The 19,125-nt window shown below is 40.0% G+C and overlaps 1 protein-coding gene and 1 long non-coding RNA gene across 3 annotated transcripts; one reads left to right on the top strand and one right to left on the bottom strand.

Annotated features, from left to right (window-relative positions):
- Positions 1-228: 228 nt before the first annotated feature.
- timm44 (translocase of inner mitochondrial membrane 44 homolog (yeast)) lies at positions 229-10,310 on the top strand. 2 transcript variants are annotated; one of them, XM_034673640.1, is made up of 13 exons: positions 229-352; positions 806-910; positions 2,373-2,576; positions 2,670-2,750; positions 2,862-3,011; positions 3,139-3,275; positions 3,507-3,592; positions 5,162-5,254; positions 5,539-5,663; positions 5,933-5,983; positions 6,199-6,288; positions 6,837-6,947; positions 9,489-10,310. In XM_034673640.1, the coding sequence occupies exons 1-13, from the start codon at positions 323-325 to the stop codon at positions 9,606-9,608; spliced, it is 1,383 nt and encodes a 460-aa protein (XP_034529531.1). In that variant the 5' UTR covers positions 229-322; the 3' UTR covers positions 9,609-10,310. The 2 variants fall into 2 exon arrangements, with proteins under 2 accessions (XP_034529531.1, XP_034529540.1); XM_034673649.1 differs by lacking the exon at positions 229-352 and adding an exon at positions 382-541.
- Positions 10,311-12,245: 1,935 nt separating this feature from the next.
- On the bottom strand, positions 12,246-15,660 carry LOC117806314. The gene is made up of 2 exons (XR_004629642.1): positions 15,617-15,660; positions 12,246-12,952 (listed from the first exon to the last, which is right to left on the bottom strand). It is a non-coding gene; the product is annotated as an uncharacterized LOC117806314 (long non-coding RNA).
- Between the last annotated feature and the right edge of the window lie 3,465 nt (positions 15,661-19,125).

Raw genomic sequence — 19,125 nt, 5'->3', positions numbered from 1 at the left:
TGTACAGTGCATGAGATAAATACAAATAAAATAAAAACAGGTAGAAAATAAGTATAAAAGACATTAGACATCTATAATATAAATATATATACAAATATATAAAATATGTATACATAGAAGTATAAACTAAATTTTTTCTTTTAAATTATATGCTACATACATTCTATTTCCACAATACAATGAGCATACAGCAATATAAGTAGTGAAATTGAGCAATACATGGTTGAAAAACTGGGAGAAATATAAAGCATGCACGTGAAGTCCCTCCCTCGTGGAAATAGAAGGTCACAACCGGAAGAAGGTCATAGACATTATATTCAAGATGGCGGCCCCCTTGTGTCAGTGTTATCAGGTGAGTGCTTGGGAAGTTTAGACTAAAGTACATTAATTTAAAGCTATAACAAAAGAGTAGGGAGTGTTTTTGAACTACCACTTTAACTTCTGTCTGTAAATGTGACTTTTGTTCTCCCGCTGTTGACAAAACGTATGCTAGCTGAGTTAGCTCTATGAATAATGAGATATTCACCCGGTGTTTTAACACGTAAGTGCTAACCCCAGTCTATTTACAAGTGAAGAGTAAACTCTTATCTTGCCGCATAGTTAAACTTTGATTCAGCCTTTTTAATTATGAGACTGTTGAAATGTTGGTCATCAATGCATCAACTTTTGCGAAGTGCCTTGTCTTCCAACACAGTCCCTATAACGGCGAGCCTCCCTGCAGACTTAACATGACAAACTACCCAAAGTTTCCTTGGATGTGAACGTCAATGGTGATTTCGTCTGTCTGTGTCCATAACATGTCCAGGTATGTGCAAGAAGAGGCATTGTGGCGTTCCCTTCCTCTTACATGCTGCTTCACAACAGACCAAATGTCTACAGGATACGTGGACTCATCACATGCTCCTCACAGGTAGCAACGCTTTCCATGATCCTTGGTCTTTCTGTACTTCTGTCTCTCTAGGTGCTAGGAATGTGTTAGTCTGTCGATGAGTCTTCTGCAGTCAGTTTGTTATATGTTCAACTAGGGTTGCCAACTTTCTGACTACTGAAAAAGGGACGGGTGTACGGTGCCATGGTGGTGTGAGCATGATGTGTGAATTCAGCATATACACATCTTCTGATTTAACTGGAAATGAAAGTGTGTATATTCCCTTTAATCCTTACTGTATCATTATGTAACCTCATATGAGTAAACTTCAAAGAAACCACAATTTGGCTCTTTACATCAAAAAACAGGCAAAAGAAAAATTAAATGCAGAAGAGGAGTATGACTCACCAAATTTACTTTTTTCATGGATACTTTTTGCTGCTCTTGACTGACTCAAGCAGTCGTTTGTCCTTTTGCACAGCCAGAGAGAAGTCCTTACATGACAAGTCACAGTTTACAGATATTTGAAGTATATTTCTGATCAGCTCTGTGCTGCAGCTGTTTCTTGAGTCTGACCATTTAATGGCAATCAGAGAGAAAATCCTCTCCACACTTTAATGCAGGACTTGGTGTATTTGTGCTGTACACAACTGATAAGCGTGAGGGGGCCTGTAATTGGATGACAGGCGGTGTGATTGGCACATGATCTGCCACTGCCGTTTTATCTGATCTAGGATCTGTAGAGTTCAGTCTGCTGTATTTACAAGAGTTAATAGTTAATATACGGAACAATTAAGGTCCTGTATGTAACAAATCAGTTTAGCCCAATATACGGGATGTCCCGGCTAATACGGTACAGTTGGCAACCCTATGTTCAACCAATTACACAGTTTTATTGGATAAAGATAAATAGTATTCCTTTCTTTTATAAAGTATTAGTAAGATATCAATGTGAATACACATTTTACCAAAGTATGTACACCAAGCTCAAACTAATGCAGCGTAATACAAGTCTTGTTACAAAACTGTATCCCCTCCCACCCTTCCCCCAAAAGGTCATAATATTCATATAAGTCAACACACATTAATGCATTAGATAAAGAATGGTTCATATAATATATTGTACCATGATTGATGGTGCTAAAGGATTAAATAACACACACAGTGTACACCATCTAAAATGATGATAATACATGTTTGAGTAAGCGCCTCTACTTGAAGCCAAGGGTGTAACTATTAGAAAGAAAGGATTCATGGCATAGAAAGGAAGCACCCTGTAGCAGCTGTTTTAAAGTCGCCACACTGTGGAGGGAAAAGGCTGCATATCCATCTTTTTTTTTGCTGTCAGTTGCAAAAGATCAGTGTCTTACAAACCAAAAGTTTATTAGAACATCTTAAGATGAAGAGCAGACCTCCTATTCAGAAAACATCCATACCTGTCAGTGTGATTTAACTGTTTCAGGCATGCTTGGGGTAAATGATTTGTTGTGTTTGTATCAACAAGGTGCTTCAGTCACCCCGTCCACAGGTGAGGTATATGTCATCAGATAGAGGTGGTGGAAGAAAAGGTTTCCTGGGGGAGTTTCTGGACAATCTGAAACAGGAGCTGAACAAGAACAAGGAAATGAAAGACAACATTAAGAAGTTCCGGGAAGAGGCCAAAAAACTGGAGGAGTCAGATGCATTGAAGCAAGCTCGAAGGAAATATGTTAGTACCTGTCCCCGCATACCCACAGCATTTTTTATTTCACATTTTCATACCTGATAATGTCATTTAAGCTCACTGTCTTCTCTACCTCAGAAAACGATAGAGTCTGAAACGGTAAAGACCTCTGAAGTTTTTAAGAAGAAACTGGAAAACATCTCTGAGACAGTGAAAGAGGTAAATATGATGGGTGTCTCAATCTGCTGGGTCTGTTCTATGACATATATGCTATCTTTGTTGATCCAACCATGCCTACAAGTTGTGTGTCTGTATGTTGTGTGTGGACAGGGGCTTGAGGAAGTCAGTCGTACAGACATTGGGAAGAAAATCAAGGAGGGAATGGAGGAAGCAGCCAAAACTGCGAAGACTTCAGCAGAGAGTGTCACGAAGGGTGGAGAGAAGTTTGGGAAGACTGGTGCATTCAGAGCAATATCACAGGTATGGAATCACTGTTCTCTGAACAAATCTTTTGAACAAGTTAATTAATAAAAATAAAAAAACAATTTGAAATTACATTTTTGGTAGTTGGAGTTAAAATTCCCTCTTGTTTTTTGTGTAATATCAGGGCATGGAAAGTGTCAAGAAAGAAATTGGCGACCTGGGTCACACTGGTCCTTATCGGCCTCCCCCCAAACTAAGGAAGAGAACAGAGTTCTCCTCGAAAGGGGCAGGGGACGACAGCAAAGTTTTTGAAGCTAACGAGTACGTGAGTTCTTTTTCTTTGACCTGACACTGGTAGGGGACACCTCTCAGTTTCAGCTTAAGATTGTAAAACATTTAAGGAATCATACAGGCTGTTCCTTTTGATTAAATAAAGAGGAAATAAAAAACAACAACTGTGAATCTTGACAATCCCATCTGGTCAGGTAGCTCAAGGACAGTTTAATTTCTTTTACTGCAATCAGCTTTACAATTGTGTTTGTGTTTTTTCAGGGAGGCTATGGGTGTGGTGCTGCATAAGGACTCAAAATGGTACCAGCAGTGGAAAGAATTCAAAGACAACAACATGGTCTTCAACAGTAAGGAACAACTTACCGCTTCTTCTTTTTGATGAGACAGCTTTTGATGCATACAAGGTTACTCGTAGTTTTCTATTGCTCTTAAGAGAGATGGAGTCCAAGTAAAACCAAAGGGCCCTTATCTGCATTTTATTTTAGTCCAACAGTCATCAAAAGAATGAAGAAAGATTAATTAATTTATAAGAAAAGTTGTTCAAGTCATAACACTTGGGTAAGACATTTAAGAGAAAGAGGCTCCAATAAGAAGAACTTGCTCTAAGATCCAGGTAGCACTGCTGCTGGATAAGGCTGTGATAGTGTACAGAAGGGGTTCTTAAAGTGTGGGTCGGGGTCCCCTGGGGGGCCGCAATACACAAAGGATGGATCTTGAGATGTCTTCCAGATTTTTTTTTAAGTTATCTAAAAATAGTACTTTTTACCCAGTATAGTAAAACATATCTACACTAAAAATAGTAGCTAAATTTGAAATAAAACCTTGAAAATAGAAAATGTAATGAGTTTTCTGCCTTTCTTTTTGCCAGATGACCTCTAAGTTTATGGTTTGTGAACAGTTAATTATCAAAAGCATCAGTAGCAGTAAGTTAATTCAAAAGGCACAGGAAACACAGACACATGCTCATATAGGTAGGCTGATTTTCTGCAGACTGGCTAAATGAAGCCACATTAAATCACTTTGAGGGACAGAGGGGGTCACGAGTCTTTGGCACCAATATTTTGGGGGTCACGGGCAGAAAAGTTTGGGAACCTCTGGTGTACAGCACTCTGCTGATGTAGGGGATATTATGCATATTATGAAGAGAAAAGTTACAGAACAACAAATTACACAAGATCTACAGATTTGCATCTATGTAGATTTCTATATAAAGTAATGCAACATCAACATATTTCACTCTTCTCTTAATACAAAGACTGGGCTGTGAAGCAGTTGGCTGTAAGAGGCTGAATCTGCAGCAGATGTTACTTTATTCTGATGATTTAAGTCAGCAGAATAATTGCACTCTAGCTCATCAAGAACCTGCAACGTGGGACTTAATTTCTGATTTTGTGCTTGTACAATGTCCTACACTAGATAAATCAATCCTCCCACAGTTACATTGGTTGCCTGTTGGTGCTGTCAAATGTTTGATTTAAAATTCTTTATATTGAATACAGTGGGAGACCTCGGATGCAGAGGAGCATTAGTCACCTGTTTATACTATGCCCACTGCAGGATTAGATTTACAATGAGGTAGTTTTACTCCATCTGTTTGTCTGCTTGTGTGAGTGTGTGTGTGTGTGTGTTTAGGTGCTGGGGTATTGGAGAGATGGGGGAGCATGTTTCTGCACATGTATTGGAATAATCAGATGATTAATAAATCAGATACAAACATGGGGCCATCTTCTGCTCTGTGGAATTCATTCAGTTCAATATAGGACATGAAAAAGCATGTCCTCTTGCCGTACATGGACCTTTGATGAATTGGAAACATGTTGCTGATCCAAGAAAAAAAATTCCCAACCCAAACACACATGGAAGCCTGAAAAGATAAAAGCTCCACATCTCAACGTCTTGTCGTCTGTTCACTGCAGGGTTCTTCGAGATGAAGATGAAGTACGATGAGAGTGACAACGCCCTCATCAGAGCATCTCGTGCCGTCACAGACAAGATGACTGACCTCATAGGTGAGGGATCTCTGTTTGGTAATCTGCATTAATAACACTGGGAGGTTTTTATTCAAGCTAAGGTGACAAAGATAACTCTTTGGTCATTTTATATCTCACACTTCTGTTCAAAAGTTTGTAATCAACTGGTGTATTGAACAGATTTTACTTGTTGATTCACTTGTTTACTTATACATTTGAAACCAACTACTAAATCTAAATATTTCTTCAATCATTAGAGCTCTGCTATACGGTTTCAACTACTTATGCATAGGTGTTGCTCGTCTGTGTCCATATGCGTATAGGTGGGCTGTTCTCCAAGACAGAGATGTCTGAAGTATTAACAGAGATCCTGAAGGTGGATCCATCCTTTGACAAAGACTCTTTCCTCAAGCAGTGTGAACTAGATATCATCCCTAATATACTGGAGGTATGTCTGCCTGTGAATAATGTTACTCAAAGTGTCTATGCATTTATTTTTTTTGATCCTTCTGAGATCAGTATTACATGTGGGTAATTTAAGGACTTGTTTAATTTTAGTATATGTGATAGGAGTTTTGTGACATAGTTAAATTTGAAAGTAAAATCAGACAAAGGAAGTATAGAGATAAAACACAAGTAGGCCAGATATTTCTGTATCGATTTACCCTTTCAGGTGTATCCAGGATGTTGTTAATGCTAATGTTTGCTCTGTTTCAGGCGATGATCAGAGGGGAGCTGGAGATTCTGAAGGACTGGTGTTATGAAGCGGTACACATTTTCCTTAACTTACTTTCACTTAGCCTGAGCTTGCAGTGTCGATACACAGACACCGTTCTTTTTTGTTGCTTTTGATATGGAAAGACAGAAATAGGACCCTCTACAGAGCTCATTGGTGCATATATTTCTTTCAAGTAGTTGGCTGTGCATGAATGGTGTAGTCATAATGTTATCTCATCTTTGCTTTCTCCACTATGGGTGTGTAGACTTACAGCCAGCTGGCACATCCTATTCAGCAAGCCAAGGCCATGGGACTTCAGTTTCACTCTAAGATCCTGGACATTGACAATATTGATGTAAGTGACTCCAGACTGTATAACTCAAGCTTATTGATACAGCCTTAACGCACTCCGAGATGTTGTAGAACATACTCATTTGATAGTTTGAAATTAATGCACGAGTTTTTTTGAGCATTGGAAATAGTAAAATGAAGTGCAATGATATAATATGGTAATAACAATGATTATTATCTGATTTGGTTACAGGAATAGTGATTATAAAAAGTTTTCATAGTGCAAATATTGACCTGCAGTAAAGACATCATAAGCACATTAAAGCATAACCTTGTATGACTTGGCATTGTTCTCCTGCAGGACAGCAAACTGATAGATGTTTAACAAGTGTTTTGCTTGAAGTCAAGGAGTGTATTGTTTGTGTACAGTTTTTGATAATCTGCAGGGACACATTCAAAGCATCAGTGCAACTACAACCCTACAGCTTAACTCTGTGTTGGGCTGATTCTTTTCTCAAACAGTCTTTCAGCCATGACTTTAGTGTATATTTCAGTCTTAAAATCCCAAGTGTAGTTCAGCAAAGTAAATACTGCATGCATTCTCTTCTACAGTTGGCCATGGGGAAGATGATGGACCAGGGTCCAGTGCTGATCATCACCTTCCAGGCTCAGTTAGTCATGGTTATCCGAAATACTAAAGGAGAGGTGGTGGAGGGAGACCCTGTAAGTAATACATGCACATGCACACACACACACACACACACACACACACACACACACACACACACACACACACACACACACACACACACACACACACCATCATCCCCGGAACTTCTACTGTTATGGGCCGTAATTTCTTTCGTTTTGCAGCAGCTAACAACTGGAATAACTTACAAAAACCCTCAAACTTTCAACTTTGACTCCACTCACTTTTTTACACCTTGCGCACAATGCTTGCTACTTGTTCACTTTTGTTCTTTTTTCTATTTTTATATGTCTATTTGTGTGTATGTGTTCCTGTTGGCGCCTCTTGTCCACATAGACAAATATAGACTAGACGCCGCATTGGCTGCTTGGGCGCAAGAAATACGGCCGCCATCTTGGTCCGGTCATCCTACCCATGATCCTACCTGTAAACGTAAACTGAAGCAGCAGAGACTTCAAGACGCCAGAGCCCTGTGCAGCAAAATACCTATCATACATCACATGTATCACATATCAGAATATTCTATTACTGTTAAGCCCACTATGAATATTAAGAATATGCCGAACCATGAGTCCTGTATCGTACCTACATGTATGACGTTTGCAGAAGAAAAAAAACACATGCAAATCAGTTTAGTATTTAGCAAGTTATGATTGATTAAATGCGCTGACACTTAATTGCGCCTGCCAAACAGATTACACTGAGTGGCCCCACGGCTTGTCAGCACCAATAGGTAGTAGCGGTCAATGCAGCATCTACTCTATATATGTCTATGCTTGGCCAGGTCATGTTTGTAAATGAGAACTGGTTCTCAAACATTTTTTACCTGGTAAAAATAAAACAGAAAACAGTCTTCGTTGGACTATGAATAAAGAGAATCTTAAAACACAAACATTGTAAATTCACATGTTTGTTCTGTGCAATATAGAGCAGTTTGAAAGCATTATGTTGTTATCACAAATGAACACAAAACACTTAGAAACAGTGCAAATAAAATGTTATATGACATCAAAGAGAGGGTTCATTACTTGGGCATGGATTATATAGCTTTACACCCGACACCCAGACTAGAGCTTAAATGGTTGTTTGTCTACTGTACCATTCTTTTAAGGCTTTTAAGGGTCACCTGTGATTGGTTAAGAGGTCACAGAATCCACTAAGTACTAAGCAGCTGGCATCGTCCCAGCATTTAGATTAAGACTCTTTCAGGAGGATTAACGGTGGATGTACTGTTCTTCTGTGTTTTATCAGTTAAATCCATGTGTCCGGACATTAAACGACAGACTCCATCCACAGGGACTATAGTATTCTCACTGTTTCTCTTCTCAAACTTTCTTGGCCTTTAAGACAAATGGGACATTGGGATTATTGACTCAGCAGAGCTTACTTAAGTACAATGTGTGCAATAACTCTAGGTCGCAGAAGGAGTCATTGTTACCTGTTCACTCTCTGTAAGTGGTCTCAGAGAGAGATGATTATATACAGGTGCATCTCTGGAAATGAGAGTATAGACTCATGTCATGTAAACTAAAATGTTTGAAAAATTGTTCTATATCAACTTTGATAATTATGGCCAACAGTTCAAAATTGTAAAAAAAAAAAAACATATCTCAAATATTTGAATATTTAATTTTGAGTTTGAGTATTTCACTATTCAAACAGTAAATACATTGAATCTCTTAGTCTAGTTCAGAACATGCATCCACAAGACTGCTGGCTTGACAGTTCGATCTTGAGAGACAATCATCAACACCCCCAACAAGGAGGGTATGCTGTAGCAGGTCATGGCTTAAAGGCTGGCTTTTTGCAGAGTGCTGTGTCAAAGCATATTAAGAAAGTGGACTGTGAGGGAAAGTGTGGCAAAGGTTCAGAATCAACAGGGATGACGTGAGCCTTGAGACGATTGACAAGAAAAGTTGATTCAAGAACCTGGGAGAACTTCTCTAGAAGTGGACTTCTTCAGGAGAGGGTACAACCAGTCAGATCAATTAGACTTTATTTATGAAGTGCTTTTCATGCAATGATATTGTAACACAAAGGGCTGTACGTAAAAACAACCTAAAAAAGAATAAATTGACTGGCCAGCCAACAGGTCTGAACTGAATCCTCTGGAGAATCTGTGGAACAGATGAGAAACCCCCAAAATACAGAGATAAGATGTTACTAAGAATGTTACTATCAAAGCAGCCTGGGCTTCAAGAACACCTCAGCAGTGCAACAGGCTGAGTCTATACAAAATGTTGCTCAGAAGTTGGACATTTGGGGCGCTGGTCCAACGTACAGAGGCTATAGTCCTCGTCGCAGAGGTCACCGGTTCGACTCTCGGCCGTCGTTAAATGAAATTACTCTTTTTTTACAATACTCTAATTTTTCAAGATGCATATGTGAAACCCAACACATTTTGCATCATGCTAGTGCAGTCCCAACAGTGGTGTGAATATTTGGTTACTCCCAAAATAGATTTTAAGCTTGTACCTACTACCTGTGTTTAACACTGGTTTAAGAATAACTGCAGGTTAAGAAATTAATGTGCTTCTCTGTTTTTGTCCCTCCAGGATAAAGTACTGAGGATGATGTATGTGTGGGCTCTGTGTCGAGACCAGGAGGAGCTCAACTCTAATGCAGCATGGAGACTACTCGACATCTCAGCCTCAAGCACAGAACAGATCCTCTGAGACTCTTTGATACACACACAAAAACACTCACAACTCAGGAGAGAATTACTGTACCTGAAGAGGCCCTGGAGCCGGCTGGGAAGGAAGAGAGGGAGAGAGGAAGGACAGAGGAAATGAAAGGCTGACTGGTGGAATATGAGCTCACTTTTAAACAGAAAGATTAAGAAGTAGTGATAAAAGTTCTGCTTCACTCTTTCTGTTTTTTAATATCACATTGGCTTCAGGTTATGTTACTGCCATCCAGAAAGCTCCTCTGATTTACACTAGGGGGTGGTAGACTACCAACAACTCTCACCCAGTGTTCTTTCTGCAGTGCTCTGAATGGCTGTACAGTTTTTCAATCCCTACAGTGAAGGGCAACGGTTGTTGTCCTTTCACTGATGAATTTAGCGATTTCGTTTCCAGGTTTAGCTTTCTATTTAAAAAACAAACAAACAAGACAGATGATTTGTAAGTTCAGTCCTGAACATCTTGTGGGTGTCAGTCTCTCTTTCTTCCTCTCTGAGATCATGTCATGTTGTTGGTAGATGGTTTTGTGGCCCATCACCACTCTCCTAGATACCCGTTTGTATGATAATTGTCCAATGTGATTGTTAAACTGTGAGAAAGTTTATATTTATTATGACAAATAAAGATGAACCCTGTTTTTAACACTAGCCAACATTTTTGAAAATAAATTTCTATCAATTTTTTTCACCCTCACTGCAAATAGTTGTTTTTCTTTTGAATATATGTTTGTCATGTGACTCCATCAAGTGGCTGATTAATGTTTTTAAGTTAAATCCTAAAGTGAGGTTTCCACATTTGCTGAAATAACTCCATTAGGAAAAATGCTAATTATGAATGAAATGTTACAGTTATGTTTCCTGGAGCACTTGTTTGCTTTGAGAGAACTCAAGCTGCCTTTATAAAACAGACTACACACAACATTGACCAGGAGCATTGAAGCAGCATTCATTTGACACCTTTTTCCTTTTTTCTGCTTTTGCGTTACATGATGCTTCCATCCTCCTTACCTGCAGTATGATGGAGGGCCCTAATCAATAACCCATACCTCTTCTATGATAGAAACATTAGGTGAATGCAAGGGCTAAATCAATACTGTCATTAGATCCATAATCACATAATAGTTAGAGATGCACAATTTTATCGGCATAACACCGGTATCACCGGTAGCTCAAAAAGTTCCTTATCGGAATCAGTAGATATGCACATTTCTGCAGATAGTGTATATATCGGTATCGGCCAAAATGACTGAAAATATTGGCATGTTTGATAAAAATCTAATATAGTATATGCCTAATAATGGGGACAGAGGTTGCCTTTGCAGGAGACAGCATGGATTTAAACATCAACTGCTGGCTGTGTGGGTAAATGCCACACATTGGCACACTTTTACTGTGTCTTCCTCCATTGAGAAATCATGAAATCATAACAGAGAACACCTTGTAATAATCTGTTTTATCTTGTATGTAAAATGTATAATGTAAAATTGTAAATAAAGCTGCATCACAATTATACTTTGCTTCTGTAAAGCCAAAAGGAAAACCTTGATGCATTTTCCTTCTCTGCATTATGCCAATTTCCATTGTGTAAGACATCACCACCTCAACTGCAGTTTTTTTTTTTTTTTTTTTAAGTTATATTTTGGGGGCTTTTGCACCTTTATAAGACAGGGGAGGCCAGTGGATAAAGCTGGAAACAGGGAGAGAGTGGGGGAATGACATGCAGGAAAGAGGCTGCAGGCTGGAATCAAACCCAGGCCAACCGCTTCATTGGTGCACGATTTAGCCATTAGGCCAAATCTGCGCCCAACTACAGTGTTTAAACTAAACGACAACCATGCTGAACCTGGTTCCATTTTTAAAAGTATCTTTTATAATGTTTTGCCCTGCTTTTGTTCTCAAAAGGGAATAATATCTGGTTTGGAGCCCCTTCTCCATTTAGGACATGTGCTTCACTTCCTTTATATCTGAGATGCTTTTGGACACAGGATGCAGATGAAACGGTGTAACATTCATGGTCCTTGGCAGCAGTTGGACAGCTCAGTGCAGATGGTTGGATGCAGAGCAGCATGAAGGGTTGCATCCATTTGGACTTGCCTGCTCTCACACAGCAGGATTGATTGCAGCGGCCTTGTGTTTGAAGGTATGTGCAGCTCTTGTAAAACAGCATTCATGTGGTGTATGCCTCAATGTGGCCATATGTTCATCTGTTCATGTAGACCAGAGGCTCCTCCACTGTCTTGGATGATGGATCCTCTCTGTCGCTGAGCTGTGCTGAGGTTGCAGCTCCCCAACGTGGTGCTCATCGCTCAGGATGCAGCCCCTCCCCACAACCTATACACAGAGCTCTTAACGTAGGTATTCATGAGAGCCACTCTGGAGATGCTTAATGCTGGGAAATGTTGTATCCTATCAAACACTCACAGACCAAGAGTGAGCTGATATACAGCCTTTTAGATTTTGTACATTTTCATGAATGTTGAAGAAGCGTGATGATCAGCTTGCAAAATGTTTTTTAAATAGGTTGCTGAAAGTAATTCATTACACTAATATAAATGTACTGTTAGTTTTTTTTTAATGTACACTGTGACCCTGTAGAAAATGCAGACACCAAAATCAGAAACATAAGATGGAAAGCATAACACAGAAATGTGTTTATTGCCTGTAAAAGGTTGTCCAAGCAGATATGTATCTACATGAGAACACCTAAATGCCTCAGTAGTAAAATTGGTTTACTGAAATTGGAAATGTTTGAGCCTGAACCAGTGTCACAACAAAATACAAAGATTCTCTGAAAATTAAGGCCTTATAGGTTCTCCTGACAAGGTACCATACACTGCTCCTGTAATCTGAACATAAGTGGGTGTTTTGTAGGTACAAAATTAGTCTCTACAGTAAACTCCTATGTAAATGGATTAGGCAGATTGGAAAACTAAACCCTGCAACCTCAAAACGAACTGAAAGTGTAGACTGTAGTCTCAGACCTGGCAGGGACCCTTAGAATTAACCTCTGCTAGCATAACAGTTGCCTCTTAAGAGGTCTTACTCATCACTACTCACTATCCCTCCTTGCACATTACACAGTACGGACATCACTGTCTGAAGGGCAGAAGAGGCAACAGCCGTGCAGCTGGTCAGCCAGGGGCCGTTCTCACATGTGTACGTCCTTCCCCAGATACACTCACAAAGAGAAGTGCTGCCAGGTCAAGTCCCAAGGAAGTGGGGCAGAAGTGTCACATAGGCTCTCTCACTTGACGGGTGAGTGCTGACATCTCTGTTGTGGCCTGGGATCCAGGTTGGCAGCCGCAGATGGACTAACAAGTTCTGTGACAACAGCTCCTAAAGAAAAAAGTTAGGCAACAGAAAAAAATTGAATTCCATGAAATATGATAATTAAGGACTCCAAAGGTTTCCAAATTAAGTTAACAAAAATCCCCCTGGGCCCTTTTTAAAACACAAAACAACAGTGACATAAAACATTTAAAGGAATACACAAGTATGCTTTGAAGGGGAAGCCATTAAGGTAAGTGACTGTAGTGTTCAGTTCCTCACCACCCTGAGCTCTTATATTCCACAGCCTTTGTATTGACTATTCATTTTAAACCACGGTAGTTTTTCAACACATGCAAAGCCTCTCTTGTCTGACACTCATCTTTTTATTAAACATCCATCCCATTTCCTTTCTTCACTGTCATGTGCTTGATGCCCCATTAACTAGGCTGTCCTTGAGCTCCCCTGGCACCCAGTCTCCTTACGGGTGATTTAACCAAAGCCATCCTTTTTCTCTAGTCTCTCTTCATCTAATTATCTATTTTAATAGATTTGGAGTGGAGGCAAAGCATACAGGTTAGGCATATAGTTTCAGTGTATTGTACTACCAAAGAGTGCAAGCAATATTGTTGTAAGCTATAATGTCAACCCTGAAAGCCCAAATGAAGGTCACCAAAGTCTGTAAGCGTGTGCGTATGAGAGCACAGGGGCTAACTCTGACCTAGATTCACCAGGGCATTGGGGCACCGTGCCAACATGTCAGTTCTATGTGTTCTATGAACACACAGGAAAGAGCTGTGTTTGTACAGGCGGTCAGAAAACAGTGAAATAAAGGTCAGGAAGCTGATCCGCTGAGAGATGGGTGGTTGTACAGAGTAAAGGTGAGGCCCTTGGCAACCACATTCCTGCCCTTTAATCATGTATGGAAAATAATAAGTGAGAAAAAGTACCAAATACCTTTTCCAGTGAGAGATGCAGCAACACAGATCAATTCCTCAGGATCTTTTGATTAAAAAATATAATTTTATTTGTAGCCTAGCACACTTATTTGTAATGTCCATATACATTTTTTAATATTAACCTATGCCGTGTTAGCTGAGAAGATTATGGAGAGTCAAACTTAATCTTTATTATTGTTGGGGTCCTTGGAGAACATGGTATTTGTTAGCAGAGCTGCAGGGCGAGGCGAGGATACACCACCTAAAGAACTACATACACTGGAGAAACAAGCTGTTCAATTTTTGAGCTGTAAGAACATTTATCTTGAGAGAGAGCACATTTCAGTCTGTCTCACTCTTCCATGAAAGGATAACAGAGCAAAACCAACAGCTGTGACCGCTACCTAGCTTCCCAGGTTCAATGTCAGAAACAAGTATGTACACCCCATTGGATTTTAGTATTCGTCAAATCCAGCCCATCTTAAAAAGCTGCTGAATTGGCCTCGCCAGGGGGGGTTCAATGTCTTGAAATAACTCAACATTTTGTCTTCTGTGTGTTTCACTGTTCCTTTGTGTTTTTGTGTTCTTTTGTGAGTGTTTGTCCCCGCACCAGAAACAGGCAGCCTGCTAAACCCCACAGGACTTCAGCTCTCTTGTATTCTTGTCTTGGCTTGTAACAGTTTCACAATCACATTCTCCATCATTTCTCTCTGGATGCTGCCTCCTCTCAGAGACCACAGTGGCAGCTGATACAGAACATCAGTTAATGTAATAACTGAGTGCATGTAAACCATATACTTGAGTATAAGACTGGCACACTTAATTGACAAAAAGTACTTCTTGTAACTTCTCTTGTGATGGTTCACAGTCTCTTTGGTTTGTTAACCTCTTTGAAATTAAAGTTTCTTCTTGTTATTCAAGTTTTAAATGTCAGGTACATTAACACGGTGTGTGCTTTTCCCCTTTACCTCTTTTTTATTGGAGTTAGGACCAACATTAAAGACAATGCTAAATACCCCCACAGCTATGTGAATACATGTATTCTTGTATGTATGTATTCCTGCTCTGCAATATTTAAAATTTTCCAGATTTATGTGACAAAAGGCAGAGTAGCTTATGACCCTTCTGTCGTGGGCAGTCCAGTAAAAGATCTTTTTTGGGGGGGATATTGCCTCACATTCAAATTGCACTTTTCTTCCAGAGGTTATCCTCTTCATCTTTTCATAACGCTCCCCTTGTTATTGCACCACACTGTTACTGCTATCAGTGTTCTGGATCTAATACACCTGAGCTCTGTGTCTTCCTAGGAAAGTCTGTGGTTAATATGTGCTTATCTCATTTTCATATATCGCTACAGTCCCACGAGATAAGACCATATAATCAAAACAGAGCGGAGCTAACATAGGACATGTGTGACAAAAAAAAAAAAAATCTCCTATTTAATGAAAAAGAAGAGGAAGGAGAGGTGTGATCAGTGGGAGAGAAAACGACAGAAAAAGAGGTAATGACTGACATAACAGCAAACAGTACTCGTTTAGCATTGTAAATGAGTGGCAAAGCAAGCAGCAAATTTATGGGGGGTCAGGTATGTCTGTTCAGCAGTAATGGGCACTGAGAGCACCCTAACCAGCATCCCGTCTCATGCAAGCATGCACGTCCAGAGAGCAGCAGGACATGGCGGACGTGCTGGAACTCCCAGGCCTGAAATTACAGAAACGTGGGATGGTGGCTCGTATAGCTTTGTCAGACACAGCTCTGTGTGTGCCTGCATGCGTTGGTGCTGATAAATACTCACTCAAGGCTGGATCGGGGCTCAGCAAAGGCACAGAGAGGTCAGCTCAGGTTCTCCTTTTACTTCCCTCCAAGCACAATGCTTTTTCCTCTTCAGGGGGGGTTAAACTGCACATGGGGAAAACTGTATAAGCCTTTTATGTTTTCAGGTGGGGCTTGACAAAATGTGATGAATAGCCTCAATTGATGTCATTTGAGTCAGCATCTGTTTGGCCAACAGACTGCAAGTTTCGAAACTCACCGTGGAGGTGTGACTAATTTAGCTTACCAGACTTCTTAGGCCCACTGCTAATTTCTGGTTGAGGCTACTGGCTTTGGGCAACAGCATATCATGTACAAAATTTGAATGGAAATGATCATATGAAGAAACACTTAAAGTTTGCAGTTTTACAAGTTCACATCAAGCGGCAACCTCTGGTCTAAAAATATGAGTCCAATGCGGAAGTGCTAAAAACTGCAGTTCATCGAAGATCTGCTTGAGGCTGGCTCCGGAAGTACCGGAAACCACATACACACCAATTGAGAAAAGATGATGGTTACAGCAGAAATAAACATGTTTACATCCTGGATCAAAAGACGAGTGTAGTCTGGATAGCTCATGTCTCGATCGGCACATACTGTAGGGGGGGGTGACATTTTTTTATAACACGGCAATTTCGAAGATATTGAGATAACAAGTCTTCCAATGAGAGGCACAGCTGACTGCGGGAACACTGTAGCTGTTGGCTACGAGGCTCAAACTCCGCCTCTCTCCGTCACAATCGCTCGACAGCAGCAATATGGCTGCCACCGCCGATTGGCCTCAAACAGCTCTTCAGAAACAGATGGGTGACGTCACGGAGCCATCATCCATATTTTATACAGTCTATGGTTCACACCTATAAACTACAGAAAACAAACATAGAAGACCTCTTTGTCACCCTTGTAGACTATAGATACTAAAAAGTGGACGTAGCCACTGCGCCTTCCCCTATTAGTTCGAGGTCTTGAGTTTAGCATGTTAGCCATCACCACCTTGGTTTGTTTCACCAAAAGCCTACATTTTTGCAGTCCAGAGTGAAATTGGTGACATGTAAATAGTTAGTACAGGTCAATTACTTACTTGGCTAATTAGCCTTTTAACATACTAAGCTAACAGATATCTAGCAGAACCAGTTTGCCAATTGAAGCAGAAATATCAGCAATAATGTATAAATTAGCACTTTTGAATTGGGCTCTATTTTGTATTGGGCTCTGTGACTGACTTAACACAACTCCCCTGTAAATACTCTAGTCATTCCTTGTACACTCCAATAGGAACCCCCTGTTAACTTCGCTTTGAACTCCCTTGTGTGTTCCCAAAACTCCCCTATCATGTCACTTGAAACTCAATGGCAATTCACCAGAACCTCCAACAAAGTAAGTCCCTACAAACTCTCTGTAAGCTCTTCGAGCTACTCCCTGTTAAGTTGCTGATAACTTCAAAATTACATGCACACTCTCCATGAACTCCCTCATAACTCCCTGTTAATTACCTCATAAACCTCTGTTAACTGAGAAACTCAACAGTAACCTCCTGTTAACTCCCTGTTAGCTTCCTGGTAATTCCCTGTACACTCCCTTGCATCTTCCCCGTGCCTTCCCCATGACCAGTGTCAGAGTCCGGGTCAGACTCTCTTTTAATCTCGTGGCTACAGTAACCCTGATATCAAACTATGCCACGTTCCTATCAAAACAGTAGATCCAGTGTCTTGTCTTATTCTCTTTCCCGTTGTTATTAAAGTTGTAACACTTACCACCCCTACTGGCCAGGAGCACTTTTATTAAAAAGTCTGGATTTGCTGCGTATTTCTTTTTACAGTAGTTTTCTGGTTTTGTATTTGTGGCCCTGCATTGTTTGCATATTTGCAGCCTGTTTCTACAGCATGTTTTTTGCTGTGCTGTTACATCTATTTCTGACTATTGCATGTGTGCTTGAATTTCCATCGTTTGAGTATTTGCGGCATTTTCTTCCAGATGAAGATCATTTGAGCCGTTGAAGATTGTCTGCCCTTTTCAGCCTACAGAGCAATCTAACCACATTAACCTCAGCATTAAAGAGATACTTTTAGTTTAGTTTTTTTTTTTTTTTTTAAAGGGAGTGGTGTGAGATACTTGTCAATAGTAAACGTATTAGCCACAGGAGATGCTGGTCAGCTTTGCCACTTTGTTCAGAATACATCAGGAGAACTGTCACAGTAGCTTGGCTATCAATGGCTACAGACAGGAGCAGCTCTATCATGTAATTCAGCTAATTTTGAAAAACTACAATCATAGCACTATTCTCTGTGTAAGTGCAGGCTCTATCTGGAAACTTTTCAGCGATTTACTTTGCTGTTAGAAAGCCATTTCCTTTTTGCACTATGATTGGATGCAACACATACGTATGTCTTGCGTCCAAACATTGTAAATTTAGACTTCACCAAGAACAGTACTATGGTTGGAGTTTGTTTAAATTAGCCAAAATTTGTGGTAGAGCAGAGCTGGCTCTGTTGAGATGACAGCATCCCTGGCCAAAATACTTAATGTTGACAAGTACCTCATACAGCCCAAAAACAACTATCCTGTCAGAAGGAAACATATTATTGTATTTACTGATGGCTAATACGATACTTCAGCATGTTGCTCACCAATCAAGTGATTGAAGTGAGTGAACACACCAATATTAAGTTTCACATTTGACATTTTGACTCTGATCAATCAATACTCCACAGCAATGGTGTGCCATATCTTGATAGCAGACTGTTGCAAGGGATCTGGCTCTTACCATAAACTCCAGCAGTCTGGCTTTAATCATATCAATGTGTGGACAGAGGTCCAGCTAATTTGTGGTGGGAACAAGCAAACAGCAGAGAAAATGACTAAGACAATAAAAAAATATTTTGAATAAAGTCAACAGACCGTGCCCTCCAACTTGTTTAACTCGTTCAGTTCAATGCTTGTAATAACAGCTACTTAGCTCATTTTGTTAAGACTACTGTACATAGTTAACAGTTCCAAGGGTCCAGCTCTAACTGTGAGTGAAACAGACTTTTTTTTTCTAACGGAGGGAATATAAAGGTTCCAGTCTGCTATAACAACCCAATCACTATACATGATCCCTTATTTAATAACCCAAACCAAAATTCTTGTCAAGACTCTCATTTTGTTAAGATGCTTTAATTCATTCAAATGTCTTGCCTGTATGTTGTAAGAACAAAGCTCAGAGTGGAAAGGCCAAAAGCACAAAGAAACTGAATTATCCAAATTTGATCCCTCTCTGGTAAGTTACAAAGATTGCGGCTCCTTTAACAAGAGACACTATTCTTATCTTTTTGATCATTTCATGCTCTTCAATTCCTTGAAACTCACATTAGCCAGTTTCTAGCTATTTCAATTCCATTATCGCCTTTGTCTCAAAATCTAATCCTCTGTCTGCCCATGACACCATCAGCAGGCCCACTCTAATTGCAGCGAGCAGCTTCTGCTAGCAATTCTGCTGAGAGGAGGAAAAAC

Source organism: Notolabrus celidotus, chromosome 2 (assembly GCF_009762535.1).
Source record: "Notolabrus celidotus isolate fNotCel1 chromosome 2, fNotCel1.pri, whole genome shotgun sequence".
Classification (NCBI taxonomy): Eukaryota; Metazoa; Chordata; class Actinopteri; order Labriformes; family Labridae; genus Notolabrus; species Notolabrus celidotus.
The sequence above is the reverse complement of the archived record's forward strand: the minus strand, read 5'-3'. Positions and strand labels throughout refer to the sequence as shown.